Raw genomic sequence first — 18029 nt, 5'->3', positions numbered from 1 at the left:
CAATCTCTCCGCCACTTTCCTCTCAGTTATTACAAAATCATCCAACTCACTGCCAATGTTTACTTTACCTACATCATTCCCCTTCCTGAATAACTCCTCATGCATGAATGTAGATGCAAAATACTCGTTTAGATTGTTAGCCACCTGAGCAAGATCCTCAACTGTTGAACCATCAATATCCAGTGGACCAATCTGATTCATCCCTTTCCTTCTTGAGTTTAAATATGTAAAGAACTCTTTTCTGTTTTTCTTTGCATCCTTTGCCAAGGATTTTTCGTAGTCTGCCTTTGCCTGCCTAATCTCCTTTGTGACTTGGTTACAGACCAACCAACTTATATCTATCATAGGCTTCCATGTCACCCATTAATTTGTATGTATCCCATGCATTTTTCTTCTCTGCCACCTGTCTCATTAGTTCATCTGACAACCATTTAGGCCTAAACCTTGAACAATATTTCTTAGTTGGTATGTAAAGCCTGGTAGCCTCCAAGATTAGTTCCTTGAATGCTTCCCATTTTGAGTTTGCTGTTGGTAACATCATCAGTTGGTCCCACTGTATAGAATTTAAATACTGTCTCAGACCATCATAGTCGCCTTTACGAAAACAAAAACCCTTCCCTTTACCTCTGATGGTAGTTACCTCCTTGAGTAAATCCCACTTCAACACACTGTGATCACTGCCACCTAGTGGTTCATTTATCTGCAGATTCTTAATGCATGAAGAATCACTACTGATAATCAGATCAAGAGTATTGCTCCCTCTTGTTGCCTCACGAACATGCTGATGTAGAAAGCAATCATCCAATAAATCCACAAAAGCCTTGCTAGTGTGCGAGTGACCAACCCACAAATTCCAGTCAATATCTGGGAAATTAAAATCCAACATTATAAGACTCTGATTTACTGGCCCACTCTATTTCCCTGTATACAATATCTTATTATACTCATCAGAGTCATTAGGCCTATAACACACTCCTACTCGCAATTTTGATTCCCCTATGCTTATGTCACACCAAACTGACTCGACACTGCCCTGTCCATCGATGTCGACTGGCTTCACTTCCTTGGATTTTGTGTGTTTCTTAACTAATAGCATAACCCCTCCTCCCCTCCTGTCCTGTCTATCCTTTCTATACACATTGTATTCCCCAAATTCCAGTTCCGCATTACTTATATCTGTGTGACACCACGTCTCTGATATCCCAACAATATCTGCCTTTGATGTTTTGAGCAATACCTCAAATTCATCAAATTTATTTACCCAACTCCTAGCATTGGTGTACACGCAGGTATACATGCACCTGTTTCTATTCTTAGCTACCCTAACACAATCCATGTGTTTACTTGTACCGCAATGCCTCCCAGCAGTCTCTGAAATATCCTGAATCTTGTTTTTCAGGCTTCTGCTCATTTCAATAGAAGCAGTGCAAGAATCACTTCCACCTCTGCCAGTGGCTACTGTTAATCTATTAGTCCTTGTATACCCCCCAACTAGCAGTTTTCCGACCCACCTAACACTGCCTCGACAGCATCAGCAAAAATTCTTGCACCCTTTCTATTTAAGTAACTATCTGGCATTAGGCTCCAAGCTCTAAACATAAGCTGAGGCCTCAACATGAATAGCATACTGCAGGATACTAACATGGAAACCCAGCCATGGCAGATACCCACAATACATGTTGATGGATATTTTCAGAAATGGGTAAAAAATAATCTTCCAGATATTAACGTTAGACAATTACATCTGGCTCACTCAGTTTAAAAGTTACATTCAGCTATATACAGATGGATCCAAGACTGGCAGTAAAGTTGGCACAGCTGTAGTCCTGCCAGCTGCTATCATTGCCAATCAGCTCCCTTTAGAATGTAGTACTTATACCACAGAGCTGTATGGTATGGTATTAACCCGGGAGAATATAAAAGAAGTCTCATATACTCAATCCATCATATCTACTGATTCCTTAAGTGCTGTGAATTGTATACAATGTAAGTGCTCTAGTCATCCTCGTCTACTGCTACAGAAAATCTGAGCTAAGTTCATAGATATGCATAGACGTGGTCATCACATAATTTTTTGTTGGATTCCTGGACAAGCTGGAATCCCAGGAAATGACCAGGCAGATTTAGCTGCTAAAAGTGCTTCAAACCCGACCTCACCCATTTTCAGGACACCTTATGCTGACTATAAATCCATTATACAACAGATCTCTAAACAACAATGAAAAAGCATGTGGGAAAAACAAATGCATAATAAACTTTTTGAAATAAAAAGAGAACCCAAAGAGTAGCAGTCCAGGCTGAGATAAAATATAAAAGAAGAAACTATACTAGCGAGATTGCATATCGGCCACACATACCTCACTCAGTTACCTATTAAGAAACGAAGATGCCCCACAATGCAGTAACTGTTTGTGCCCACTCACTGTAAAGCATATCATCATAGAATGCCCACTATATCTAAGAGAACGAAAAACTGCTTTCTCATTGCATTTCAATAATTGCAATCAATTGACACTCAGAATGTTCTAGGAGATAGTCAAATTATGGATGACATTTTTGTTTTCCTAAAATCAATTGATATATACCACCCTGTGTGAACTCTTAGCAGTAGAAAAACAAACAAGTAAGATATATTAGACAGAAATCAGTGCATTATAGCCACAGTTGCTGATACCCCAACAAACTCAACAACACACATCATAGTCAGATGGACCTTGAACTGAAAGAATCTAATAGGGCTACATGGCTGCAACACTGAAAATGGCTATATGATTTTACATATAATGAAATCTGTATCCTAGACTTTTGGTCCAACTGGGCAGCTTCTCCACCACCACCCATTATTAGTAGTCACAAGCAGTGCTAGGAAGCAAGCTTATGCAGTATCAGCCAAAAAAGTAATGAGGAACAACTACACTACCCACGTTATCTGTCACTACCCTCTAATAATTTGTCTGATCCTTCCTTAAATTTATTCAAACTATCCACTTCAACAGCACCATATGGAAGTGTGTTCCAGCAATCAATCACTCTCTGGCTGAAAGCAAATTTTGCACATCTATCCTGCAACTGTACTTTTCAATTTAAATGTGTCCCTTTATGTGTATCAACCAAGCAAAAGCAAGAATACAATCAGTAATTTTTTTTCTCAATCCACTTAAAGCCTTAAACAGTTCAATCAGGTTTCCTCACAAATGCCTAGTTTCCAGGCATTGAAATTTGCAGAACTTGTCTTTCTTAATAATAGTATCCTTTTGGTGTCCCTGACTAATCTTGTTGCTCTCCTCTGCATTCAATCAAACAGATCCAGATACTTTCTAAAACAAGGCTTCCAAACCTGTTTGCAGGACTCAATATGTGGCCATTAACCATTGTCTTATACAATGGGGTAATCACCTCCGTGTCCCTGTCTGTATAACACTAACAGAATTTATAAATGCTTTCCTAATCTTTATAAATAACAACAAATCGTGTCAAAAATACTTGGAGAAAAAAAAAAAAATATATATATATATATATATACGATATGTAATTTTCGACGACTTCATATGGCATTTAATAAAATTTTGTTAGAATTAAATTCATGAAATTTCTAATTTCTAAGGCATCATGAAGCATTCTGAGGAATGTTATTTTGATATACATATAACTATACAATACATTAAATTGAAATAGCTAGTTTTAACCTTATGATTCTAATTCTTATTTATGTGCTCCTATTTCGTAGATCTAATCATTTCAGGACAGATTTTTTTATATATATAATAGTGCCTGCCAAGTACCAGAGCTATAATGTGTCCTCTCAGCAGTTTTGAAGTTGGGTAGTCCTCCATAGACTTTTTTTTTCTTTTCCTCTCTACCAGCTAATTTCATTTGTCTGTTAATCATAATCATGGGTGGACATGTAGGTTTTCACTCCAGCAGTTCTCAGCAATTTTGGCCCCATTCCTTTTTGGTGTAGTATAGCTAACTTTAGTTTAAAAAAAGAAAGACTTGAGTGTTTAATGGGAAAAAAAAAGAAGAACGACTAATATGTTAATCTGGTAAGTAAAGCCATCAGTTCTAATCTCAAATTCATTGAGGGCAGGGATGTTTAGGGTGTTCAGATTCCATGTAAAGCTGTAAGCCCACCACCTAATTATCATGACAGTTAGGATAATTACCAAGTATATGATACCAAAATTATTTTTTGCATCCAGTTCCTTTATGACCATGTCATAGTATCCAATCAGATTGGTCAGGCAAGCCTTTCCCCTTAACAAACCCACTGTGTCTGAATTATTACTGCAAGCTTATCTATATGATCCTGTAATGATTCTTTAACCAGTGACTCCATTATTTTCCCTGAAACAGAAGTCAAACTAACAGGTCTGTAATTACTCGTGTCACAAAATAATTTAACTCCCTGTTAGAATTTGATAAACATCTGGCCTTCTCCTTGAATAACTGCTCATGTGCGAATGTAGATGCAAAATAGTCATTTAGTTTGGCAACTATCTGAGAATGAACATCTACAGTCAAACCATTGATATTAAGTGGACCAATCTGATTCATCCCTTTCTTTTTAGAGTTTATATAAGTACAGAAGTGTTTGCTGTTTTTCTTTGCATCCTTTGCTAAAGATTTCTAATAATCTGCCTTCGCTTACCTAACCTCCTTTGTGACTTGATTACAGACAAGTGTATATCTACCATAGGCTTCTGTGTTCCCTGATAACTTATATGCATCCCATGCATTTTCCTTCTTTGCCTTAAGTCTCATAAGTTCGTTTGACATCCATTAGGCCTGAACTAGGAACAGTATTTCATAGTTGGAACAAAAAGCCTAGTAGCTTCCAAGCTTACTTCCTTGAATGCTTTCCATTAAGAATTTGCTGTTGGTAAGACATCAGTTAGCCCACCATATACAATTTAAAAAATCTCTGAGATTACTGTATTCACCTTTATGAAAGTAAAAACACTTCCCTTTACCCCTGATGGTATTTACAACTTTAAGTAAATCCCACATACACTGTGATCACTGCCACCTAGTGGCTCCTTTATCTGTCAATTCCTAATGCATGAAAAATCACTGCTGATAATCAGATTAAGAGTGTTACTTGCTCTCGTTGCCTCTCTAATATGCTGCTGTAGAAAATAATCATCCAATAAATCCACAAATGCCTTGCTAGTGTGTGAGTGACCAACCCACAAGTTCCAGTCAATATTTGGGAAGTTAAAATCTCCCATTATAAGACACTAATTTACTGGCCCACTCTATTTCTTTGTATAATTGTTCATAGTACTCATCGGTCATTAGGCCTATACAACCCTCCCGCAAACTCCTACCCTCATTTTTGCTTTCCCAGTGCTTATGTCACACCACACTGACTCAACATTGATCTGTCCATCTATGTCAACTGGATGAACTTCCTTAGATTTTGTGTGTTTCCTTGCTAAAAGCATAACACACCTCCCTCCCTTCCTATCCTTTCTCTACACGTTTTACTCCCAGAATTCCAATTCTGCATTCCTTATATCTGTGTGATACCACGTCTCTGATATCCCAACAATATCCACCTTTGATGTCTTAACGAGCACTTCAAATTCATCAAATTTATTTACTATACTACTAGCATTGGTATACATGCACCTGTTCTTACTCCTAGTTACTCTAACACAGCCCATGTATTTACTTGTTTGGGTTACTGGGAATTTCAATTCTTGAAATTCCCAGTAACTTGCTTTCCATGCTGGTGCTCATTCCAGTAGAAGCAATGCAAGAATCACTTCCACCTCTGCCTGCAGCTACTGTTAATCTATTAATCTGAGAATCCCACCAAGCTAGCAGTTTTCCAACGTACCTAACACTGACTTGATAGCAACAGCAAAAATTCTTGTGCCCTTCCTATTTAAGTGTATCCCATCCCTGTAGAAGCATTCTCTTCTGTTAACAAGCACAGAAAATTCTACCCCATGAGCCTTGCACAATCTTTCCAGGGCCAAATTGATTGATAAGGCTCTCATCATATACTCCCTCCCATCGTGTCTGGACAGGATTGCAGACACTTTCAAATTTAACACTAACTCACGACTTTTTCTCCAACATTGACCTGTACTTGCTAAGTAAATCCACAGATCTGATGCATTTAATGTCATTAGTGCCAACATGTACAATGATATCACTTTTTGTGCTCTTAAAGAATGATATCTGCTCTACAACGTAATCAACTTTTGCCCCTGGCAGACATACCCTGGTCCTATTCCACTTATTCTTTTTGCACAATATATACAGGGTGGGCCAAAAGTATGTATACAGTACTGATCGGGTCATGGTGTTTTTATTTTATTTTTCATTATTTCTCTTTAGTTTATTTCTTTTTAGTTATTATTATTTCTTTCTTTATTTCTTTTCATCATTATTTCTTTTTTGTTCTTTCAACAAGATGGGGCCCCCTCCTCATTTTGCTTTGACGGTACTGAGCTACCTTGACACAACTTTTCCACAATGGTGGATAGGGCAACATGGCAGCATTGAATGGCGGCCACATTCACTCAACTTGACACCTATGGGCTTCTTTTTTTGGGGCATAGTAAAGGAAAAGGTTTTTGAGAGGAAGCCCTACACAGTGAACGAATTGAAGGAGTTCATCTCTCAAGCATTTATCGACATTGGTGCTAACCAGAATTTGTGTGTCAGTGACGGGTTCCAGGAATGTTGCAACGTTGATGGAGGACATTTTGAGCACCTAAGAGACTAAACAGACCCGATCAGTACTGTATACCTACTTTTGGCCCACCTTGTATTTTCCGTTTCCCCTGATAATTGAGTCACCAACAATAACTAGCTCCTGTAGGACCAGTGCATTTTGCTCTGAAGATTGCCACTGTGTTGCCTGGTGCACAAGAGTGAGCTCTGGCAATGAGATGGGCAGCTGAGAGCTTGATGGGTTCCCCCATTTTAATTCCTTCGAGGGCATTTACCTGACTCTTCAACTCTCAGACACCCATCAGAACATTGAGCTGGCACCTAATTTCTTCATATTTTCACAGATCTAATGCACCTAGCGCGCGCGCACACACACACACAAAGACATCCTCCATGGCCAGATCATGTCCTGTTCCAGAAAGTTCCACAAACATGTCACTTTGCACATTTTTTTTTTAGACTGTGATGCGTTGGAGATTTGCCCCCTTCAGTTCACCCCCGAACAACAGCACTTCTGCTGCTTTCTGCACGTTGCTTTGCTGCTCTAGTGTGGGTCATGATTTTCATTTAAATATAAATTAATTAACAGTAAAAATTAATAAGATTTATAAATTTAATTGATCGACAATACTATACTAAGCTAATACAGATTCCTAATACATTGCTACATATTACGATATCTACTCTTCCTCTTCCTCAGATTACTCACCTGAGGGGATATAAATTTAAATTGAGGAAAGACAATTGTAGAACAGATGTGCAGAAATTTGCCTTTAGCCAGCAGGTGGTTGATAGTTGAAACAAACATCCATCTGTCATAGTGAAGGTCAAAAACTTAAATAACTTCAAGGCAGACCTAGACCAGCATTTGGAGTGAATGGATGGATGAAATGGGAAGGGTTTTTTTTTTTTTTTTGGCTGATTCTATATAAGATTGCTTTCTTGCATCATGTCTCTGCTAATGTCTACATTAACCAGTACTTCAAATTTATTTACTATGCTCCTAGTATTAGTGTACACACCTGTTTTTATTGTTAGTAACCCCAACACAACCCATGTATTTGCTTGTTCTATGATTACCCCTAGCAGTCCTTGTAATCCCCAGCACCTTGCTTTTCAGGCTGCTGCATGTTCCAACAGCTTTAAATTTCAATAATTTTTGAAGATGATTTCTACCTTCATTACATCAAGCTCCACTGCTTCTGTCTCCTCTACATCTAATCCTCTATCATATTTTAACAATAAAAACACTTACACATTTTATATGTATAATTTACAACACAAATTTTTCATCAATGCATTCTTTAAAAATTGTTTCTGAATTTTCTAAATTGCTTGAACCTTTATCCATTTATCCATTATTTTAAGTATTTGCCATTTGAAATTTTGCTGATCAGTGAAGGACACCTGCAGTTCAAAAATGTTGAGGACCCTTCTAAACATTTCCTGGGCCTCCTAGTAACTACCAATCCGCATAAAGCGGGTAAGGAATTTAAATTCACGATGTATGGTTGCAGATTAGTTGTGTGGAAATTTGCATTCAGCCAGTGGGTAATTGATTATTGAAATAACTTCTGTGTAATGTTGTGGGTAATTTGAATAATTTTAAAGAGGTACTGGACAAATTATTAGAAAGAACAGGCATATGAGGTTTTTTTTTTTTTTTTTTTTTATAGTGCTACATAAGCTTTGCTTCCTTGCATTATATTGCAAATACAAATGGAAATATAATGTGGCTACCTCAATTAAACCCTACCACACTGGCAGTGCCATCTTGATACAATGATATTATTGTTATTATCGAGATGACCTTGCATTGCATCCTTTACCCTTAACTATGCTGATGGGATCTGTAAGACCTAAAGCAGTTTTCTTTTTAATATAACTCTTAATAGCATAACCTAATAGGTATATGATTAAACATTTAAACATGAATTTTAATTTTTTTACAAAAAAAAGCTGTTTTAAGGTGTCTGGATCCAACCAGCATGTAAATATATACCTGATTTTAATTTTTTTTTTTTTTTTTTTTTTTCTTGAACAGTGAAATTTCACTTTAGTATTTTGCTATATCTAAATTGGGGTTTATGTGCAATTGTTTCATAGCATAGCCTCTAACTGTGTTATGGAATAAATAGAAGAATACTGTTAATGATACAACCTTCAGACCTTCTTTGTGTCAGATGAGGAGAGTGATGCTGAATTGACAAATAACTTGCTAGCAGTCATGATTTTGATTCTGAAGTATCTTTGGATGGTACTAGTAAAACCTTGGATTTTTGCCATCATAAACATATCTGGAGCAGATAGTATTATAATTTGGAACTCCCTCACATTCTGAAATGTACCTAGTTATAGGGAACTAATTCTGTAGCTGAAAAATTACCTTGCAAGTGAACATATTCAACAATGAAATTTGAGGCAGCTTTCTTTCAAGATTTCCAAACTATAATAAGGTATCTGAGTAAAGCTAAACCCCAATATGCACCTAACAAGAGAAACACTGCAAAAGCCTTACTTAGTTTTCTCTCAGTCAAGATGATCAGAAAACCAAAAACTATTGCCAAAAATGTAGAATTGAAATTTATATAACACATTTAAAATATTTCTTGAAAAACTGGATATAACTTGATTTCCTAATAAACAGTATCACTTTTTTTTTTTTTTTTTTTTTTTTTTGTATGTACAAATGTACTGGGGTTTCTCAGATCTCAACAGCATATAATTTAAAAAGACCAGCAGTTTTTTTTTTTTTTTTTTGTTTGTTTTTTATGAAAACCCCAAGCAAGAGGTATTAAAACCTCTATAGTACTTAGTATGTACATGCATGGGTTGAAAAGAGAAAGAAGGTACTTGTTGACATTAGATTTAAATTTCTACAGATTGTAATTTTTAGGAAATATGTAAAAAGGAACGTTGTTCCAGAAAATGGAAGTTAAAGGAATAAATGAGGAAAAAGAAAGGTTGGTTCTGTGAGTTTGAAGTTTGACAGTAAAAGGATGCTGACTGGTTGTGGAGCATGTTCAGTCTGATTTTTTTTTTTCAAGAGGGAGTGGTAATTATAGAAGCCAATTCAGAAGAACAGTGCTCATGGAAAGTATCTATAGAAAAGGCATGCAGTTGAAGGAGAACATCTGTGTGACAGTGGAGAGACTCTGTTGGAGATGGGTCATTAATTAACCTAACTGCCCTCCTTTGAATGGAATCTAGAAGCCTGAGAGAGGTTTTAGGGGCACTGCCCCAGATGTGGGAACAATATTCCATGGTAGGATGGATTTCCTATTTGTATAGAGTGAGCAGCTGTTTGTAAAAAAAAAAAAAAAGTAATGGCAAGAGCAAAAGAAAAAAACCCAGTTTTTTAGATGCAGAGGAAGCAATATTTGTGATGTGCTTGTGCTAAGACAGATTAGAAATCAGGTTAATCCCTAATAGAGATATGTGATCTTGCCTAGAAATCTGAGTGTCACTGAAGATAAGGATAGGAGCAGAAGAAACCTTTTTGCAAAATATAAGACAGAACTAAGTTTTAAAAGGATTGAAATCAACTGATTCCCATTGGAGAATTACCTGGAGATCAGCATTTAAGGAATTGGTAATGGATATTCAAGAAGTTGAAGCTGTTTGTGCTGGACAAGGTTTCTCAAACCGGAAAGTGGAATGCAATGTGCTATTATCGGTAAAACTATGTATAGGATTTCCAGTCAATGGGGGAATTAATATGCCCAATTAATTTTTAGAACATTCCTCTCCCCCTCCCTATTATGGATGATACAGATATTTGCATTTTCAATCTCCTAGAATTTCAGTCAAGCCTCAGGATTGACTGAAGCTTCAGTCAATTCTCAGTATTGCTACTAATATTATATAGATAAAGATTTATGAGTTCAACATTGTGTGCTTCAGTAAAGTACTAAAGCACATAAAATCAAGCATATTTTAATTTCATTAGAAATTAAAAGAAAAAGCCGAAGATTCTTATTTAAAGCAATAACCAGTCCCCCCCCCCTTCAAAAAATTTATATTCATGTGTAGTTAATTCAAAATCATAAGCAACCCCAAAAGCACAACTTCATTTAATGAAGAAAAAATTTAAAACAGAAGGAACCTTCTTCAGGAAGATTTTTCCTGTGCACAGAAAAGGAAGTAAGTAAATGGCATGCTGCTTGCAATGGCAAAGAACTGATGGCTCTGCCCTTCAAGAAGGGTCCTGATAGTCAACTACATGTATTGCCTTTCCATCTGCTCTCTACAATGGTTTGAGCATGCTCAATGCTGATTGGATTCTCCCTCTTGCTCAGAATAATCACATGAGAGGGCATAAATTCAAATTGAGGAAAGAGAGATGTAAGGGCCGCCTCCGTAGCCAGGTGGGCAGGAGCAGCAGTGCGTAGCACATGCTTCTTGATTAGACCAGGGTTCGAGCCCGTGACCACCAAATACAGAGGATGCGGAAAGGTCAGGGAATGACCACCGCATATCCCCGGAGCAATATAGCCTTAGTTGCTAATGCTCCTAAAAACCAAACAACCAACAGATGTAGGATAGATGTGTGGAAATTTGCCTTTAGCCAGCAGGTAGTTGGTTGGTGGAACAGACTTCCATCCCTTGTTGTGGAAGTTGATAGCCTAAATAAATTTAAGGCCCAGCTGGACAGGTGTTTCGAATGAATGGAGGGGTGAAATGGAGTGGTGGTTTTTTTTTTTTGGCTGATGCTGCGTAAGCTTGCTTTCTTGCATCATATGCCTCTACTAATGCTAACAACAACAGTATTAGCATTAGTAGAGGCATTTGATGCAAGAAAGCAAGCTTATGCAGCATCAGCCAAAAGAAAAAAAAAAAAAAAAAAAAAAAACCACTTCACCCCTACTCTAATCTTATTTTAGACACCTGCATCAACACCTTCTCCAGTGTGCGGGGGAGGACTGTTTGTACATGCTGATTTCAGACCAGTGAGAGTCTGAAATAGGTTAAGATAAATAATGAAGATTTTTAAAATTTGCATTAGAGAAAAAAAACTAGGTAAAATTACAGGATAATGTGTGTATATATATATATATATATATATGATGGCTACACCAAATTTATTCAGCCCATTTTTCCTCTTCTTTAAAGAATTTGATTTCTCAGGACACTGAACAAAGAAATAAGCCATCAGTTTAAATGAACATTCCAAAAAATAACCGGTGCAGTACTAATTTTCCATGACATTAAAAAAAATCAAAAACGTATGGTATGGTTCAATTTTATGAGAGAAGGGGGCTGTGCCCCAGTCACCGTGGGATGCCATAAAGAGTCTGCAGTGCTCAATGATATGATCTGTTCTGATTACATCATTGGGCACTAATCTATTAATTAGAGCAAGGGAAACTCATTCAAGAATTGTAGGGAAACCTTGCGATTTATATATCTCATTGGAAGGCTGTTTATTTGAAAAGAAATGCAACTTGGAGCAACTCATCAAAAGTTGAATCAGTGAAAGAATGCAGAACATGTTAAAGATGTGGGGGGGTTTGCAAGTAAATAAAAGAATGTTTTTTTTCTGTTCTACATACTTCCATACATTTCGCTTGGCCTACTCCTCATTTCTCTTTAAATTTTGTGGGGACACAGAGCTGCAAAAGGGGGCATCAGATGAAATACATTCAGGCCCCCCATCACAGAAGTACCCATAAACATTTCTTAAGTGATTATAATAATTTAACAAAAGAAAGGGAGAACCCAAAACCAAACGTGCACCTGGATTCCGGATATCAATTCACAGACCTGGGGTGGGGGGGGAGGTGATTTGTTCTTGGACAAGATTCATAAATTTAGTGAAAATACCATTTCAATGTAAAGAAGCAAGAGTTGACTAAATGTTCTGCAAATATATACATTATAATAAGTATTTGAACTTTGAATGACTTTCTGTGGCAAAAATGGAAAACTTTATGAAACTGGAATGCTCATTTAAAAAAAAAAAAAAAAAAAAAACTTTATTTTTAATAATCAAGTATGCACATAATACTGTATTATTGATGTGTGTGATGATGGTGCTTTAGTCCATTCCAAACACCCTGATATTATCATTGAGCAAAAAAAAAAGGGAGGCAAAAAAAAAAAAAAAAAAAAAGCTGACCTTCAGTGTAAAAATTTTTGAAATTTTCTTACTTATTGATATCGTGAAAATGGTGAAAGAAAATTATACATTAAAATATGCAGTTTAATGGATTTTATGATTACAACTTTTTTTAAAATTTACTTCCAGTGAAAATGTGATATTATAAGCCTAGGTTTAAAACGTGTCCTCCAACGGAAAAATTAGAATTTTTTGACTTTCTAATGAAATGATTCTTTCTTCTCTTTTAGGTTATCATTCAGACTCTTCAAGATTTGAATTGGGAACGTGTAGCCATACTTCATGTAGAAGATGAGTACAGCATTCGTATAACGAAACTGCTTGGACAAGTAGCATTAAATGGCAAGCTGTGTATCGTTAGCATTCATAGCGTTCCGCAATATGAGAACACTCGCAGCAAGAACGTTGCTTCATTTATCCGAGCATTTGAGAAAGCAATGAGTTCAATGGCGAGCCGACTAATTAACGATACTGGAGTGCTTATAATTGGTCAAGGAGAAGCTTTTCGGAGGGCACTAAAAGCAATGAAAAGTATGCCTGAAATAGTGTCAAGGCTGCAATGGCTCCTTAGCTGGGTACCACAGTCACTGGGCTTATCAGAACTTAGAGATGTTTTAAACAGTGGACGTATTTACTCCCTTGGGCCCCATCCCAGTACAATTGAACAGTTTGAAAACTACTGGAAAGACCTTGTTGATGTAGCCTCTCCAAAAAATCCAGCAGACCTCTGGTTTCTTGAGTACCTTACTTCAAGAGCAAGTTGCAGAATATCTGGTTTCTCTAAAATGGAATTCAATGGTTTCCCGATTTGCTCATCTTTCGAGTTGAGAGAAATGCCTGCTGATGCTCTTCTCAGAACATCCCGTGCTATGCCAGTGCTTGCCTCTGTGTTTACTTTTGCACATGCTTTCCGCAAAGCTTGGGAAGAGAAATGCTATTTTAAACCAGGGATGTGTCTTGAACTTCAACAAATGACGCGTCAAGAATTTGTGGGACAATTTCTTGAACCCTTGGAGTTTCAACATGAGAGAGATGTTCGAATCCCACAAGAGGTAATCCGTCAGAAATTAACCAGGCGAGGACGATCTACGGGCATGGAAGAAATGAAAATAGCACTGAATGTCTACAGCTATAACAACAGCGAGGTGAACTTTAAAGAGGTAAGAATTTTGACATCTTGGTTGCTTTGATTCTAGGTTTAAGGTTATTTTGTGGAGTGAGAGGAAATACGATCAATCATTTTTGTCATGGGCTCACATCTGGTGAGTATGGGCTTGGTACACCCAGGGTCCTGAGCTGTATATCATCATTCTTCGCTTACTTGGTGTATCTCTCTCTCTCTCTCTCTCTCTCTCAGGGTGACTCAGAAATTTTTTTTTTTTTTTTTTTTTTGGCTGATGCAGCAAAAGCCTCAGGCTTGCTTCCACCATATAGCTAATAATAATAATAATATATATTATATGTGTGTGTTCTAAGGCATACGTGAATACTGTACCTTATCCATTGTCTGGGCCATGTCAACAATGTAGATTCTCTGCTACTTCTGTAAGTGGCATAGTACTTGATTCTTTTCATTTTTTTTTTTTTTTTGTAGAGTTATTTTACTTAACACTGAAAGACAATCCAGATTTAATAATGTTATTTAGATCAACTGATGGAAAAAAAAAAAGTTCCCACTTATATGATTATGGTGATTATAGTATAAAATGCATAATAATAAATTTAAAGTTGTAATATTTTGTTAATAATACCGAGTGATCCAGGCTATACACATCTGTTGAGGTATACAAAGTGAAAAATATTAAAATATAATCGGCCAACAACATTCAAACTCTGAAATATAATCAGATTTGAGAAGTTTTTTATATAAATTAGATCTAAACTGACGTAAAATTGTGTAGAAATGCAAAGATAATTGCTATAAATCTCACTCCTAATAATTTTAATGAATTTGACATAGCATTAGCATTAGTAGAGGCATATGATGCAAGAAAGCAAGCTTATTCAGCATCAGCCAAAAAAAAAAAAAAAAAAAACACTACTCCCATTTCACCCCTCTGTTTGTTCGAAATACCTGTCCAGCTGAGCCTTAAATTTGTTTAGGCTATCAACTTCAACAACAAGCGATGGGAGTCTATTCCACAAACCAACTGCCCGCTGGCTAAAGGCAAATTTCCGCACATCTATCCGACATCCGTCCTTCCTCAATTTGAATTTATGCCCTCTCAGGTGATTATTCTGAGCAAGAGGAAGAATCCCATCGGCATTGAGCATGCTCAAGCCATTCAAAGCCTTATACACCTCTATCAGATCACCTCGCCGATGCCTAGTCTCCAGGCTCTGTAATTTGCAAAACTTAAGCCTTTCTTCGTAAGAGCAACCCTTTGTTCCATTCACTAATCTTGTTGCCCTTCTCTGTACTCGTTCCAGCAGCTCTACATCCTTCTTGAAATGAGGCCTCCAGACCTGTATACAGTACTCAAGGTGTGGCCTGACCAATGCCTTATACAAGGGAATAATCACATCCCTGTCCCTGCTAGAAAAATTCCTGTATATCATTGACAAGACACCATGAGCTACTCTTGCAGCTCGTCTGCACTGCTCAGAGAACTTCATATCTGCCTGCACAATTACCCCCAGGTCCTTTTCATTCTCTACCACTGTCAGCGTAGTACCACAGAGTTGATACGTTGATCTGGGGTTACTGTTTCCCATATGTAGTACTTTACATTTGTCAATGTTAAACTTCATTTGCCACCTCTCAGCCCATCTGCTCAACCTTTCCAGATCCTGTTGCAGCAGCATAGTATCAGTAGTGTCCTTAACAACCCTGCCAACCTTGGTATCGTCTGCAAACTTGGACATTAAGCCTGATACACCATCATCAATATCATTTATAAATACAGAAAACAACAATGGACCCAACACTGAACCCTGAGGAACTCCACTAATAACATTAGTCCACGTTGAGCAGTGTCCATTGATTACCACTCTCTGTCTTCTGCCACTCAACCATCACTTTATCCATAGCAGCAATTTGCCTCCAATGCCACACTTCTCCAATTTGTGCAGCAGTCTTCCATGCGCAACAGTATCAAAAGCCTTTCTAAGATCCAAATATATAATATAAAAGTTATTCCCTGCATCCAGTTCTTTTGTGACTACATCATAATATCCAATCAAATTGGTCAGAAAAGACCTGCCCTTAACAAAACCATGCTGTGTCTGAGCTATAACTGAATTCTTGTCCAGATGATCCTGCAGTGCTTCTTTAACCAGTGCCTCCATTAATTTTCCTGGAACCGAAGTTAAACTAACAGGTCTATAATTACTTGTGTCAGCCTTTGATCCTCCTTTGTGAATTGGGGTTACATTTGCACATCTCCAGTCCATGGGTACCTCCCCTGAGTCCAAAGAAGCTCTCATAATTATGGCTAGGGGTTTGCTTACTTCCTTCGCTGCCTCCTTTAATATAACTGGATAGATCCCATCCACCCCGGGTGCCTTTTTTATGTTTATCCTCAAGAATTTCTCCTCCACTTTCCTCTCAGTTATTAGAGAATAATCTAGCTCACTGCCAATGTTTACTTCACCTACGACATTCCCCTTCCTGAATAACTTCTCATGTGTGAATGTAGATGCAAAATACTCGTTTAGATTGTTAGCCACCTGAGCTGGATCCTCAACTGTTGAATCATCAACATCCAGTGGACCAATCTGATTCATCCCTTTCCTTCTTGAGTTTAAATAGGTAAAGAACTCTTTTCTGTTTTTCTTTGCGTCCTTCGCCAAGGATTTCTCATAATCTGCCTTTGCCTGCCTAATCTCCTTTGTGACTTGGTTACAGACCAACTTATATCTATCATAGGCTTCCATGTCACCCATTAATTTGTATGTATCCCATGCATTTTTCTTCTCTGCCATATGTCTCATTAGTTCATCTGACAACCATTTGGGCCTAAACCTTGAACAATATTTCTTAGTTGGTATGTAAAGCCTGGTAGCCTCCAAGATTAGTTCCTTGAATGCTTCCCATTTTGAGTTTGCTGTTGGTAACATCATCAGTTGGTCCCACTGTATAGAATTTAAATACTGTCTCAGACCATCATAGTCGCCTTTACGAAAACAAAAACCCTTCCCTTTACCTCTGATGGTAGTTACCTCCTTGAGTAAATCCCACTTCAGCACACTGTGATCACTGCCACCCAGTGGTTCCTTTATCTGCAGATTCCTAATGCATGAAGAATCACTACTGATAATCAGATCAAGAGTATTACTCCCTCTAGTTGCCTTCCGAACATGCTGGTGTAGAAAATAATCATCCAATAAATCCACAAAAGCCTTGCTAGTGTGTGAGTGACCAACCCTCAAATTCCAGTCAATATCTGGGAAATTAAAATCCCCCATTATAAGACTCTCTGATTTACTGGCCCATTCTATTTCCCTGTACAGTATCTTATTATACTCATCAGAGTCATTAGGCCTATAGCACACTCCTACTCTCAATTTTGATTTACCTATGCTTATGTCACACCAAACTGACTCGACACTGCCCTGTCCATCAATGTCGACTGGCTTCACTTCCTTGGATTTTATGTGTTTTTAGCATAACCCCTCCTCCCCTCCTGTCCTGTCTATCCTTTCTATACACATTGTACTCCCCAAATTCCAGTTCTGCATTCCTTATATCTGTGCGACACCCCATCTCTGATATCCCAACAATATCTGCCTTTGATGTTTTGAGCAATACCTCAAATTCATCAAATTTATTTACTAAACTCCTAGCATTGGTGTACACGCAAGTATACATGCACCTGTTTCTATTCTTAGCTACCCTAACACAACCCATGTGTTTACTTGTACCGCGATGACTTCCAGCAGTCTCTGAAATATCCTGCATCTTGTTTTTCAGGCTTCTGCTCATTCGAATAGAAGCAGTGCAAGAATCTCTTTCACCTCTGCCAGTGGCTACTGTTAATCCATTAGTCTTTGTCTCCCCCCAAGCTAGCAGTTTTCCGACCCACCTAACACTGCCTCGATAGCATCAGCAAATATTCTTGCACCCTTTCTATTTAAGTGTATCCCATCCCTGTAGAAGCAATCTCTCCTGTTAACAAGTACATTCCAGGCTGAAAAAAATTCTACCCCTTGAGCCTTGCACAATCTTTCCAGGGCCGAATTGATCGACAAGGATCGACATATGATACTCTTCTCAGAACATACA

General features: G+C 37.6%; 1 protein-coding gene across 1 annotated transcript in view; it reads left to right on the top strand.

The window, feature by feature from the left end:
- The window catches only part of LOC150086000 (uncharacterized), a 197360-nt gene that overhangs the window by 141204 nt on the left and 38127 nt on the right, over nt 1-18029 (top strand). The window contains 1 exon segment of the mRNA XM_090374766.1: nt 13036-13965. Within this exon segment, the coding sequence (XP_090230892.1) occupies nt 13036-13965 (930 nt within the window).

Source organism: Mastigoproctus giganteus, chromosome 5 (genome assembly GCF_048544385.1).
Source record: "Mastigoproctus giganteus isolate SK-2022 chromosome 5, ASM4854438v1, whole genome shotgun sequence".
NCBI lineage: Eukaryota > Metazoa > Arthropoda > Arachnida > Uropygi > Thelyphonidae > Mastigoproctus > Mastigoproctus giganteus.
This window is presented reverse-complemented; position numbering and strand designations above follow the sequence as displayed.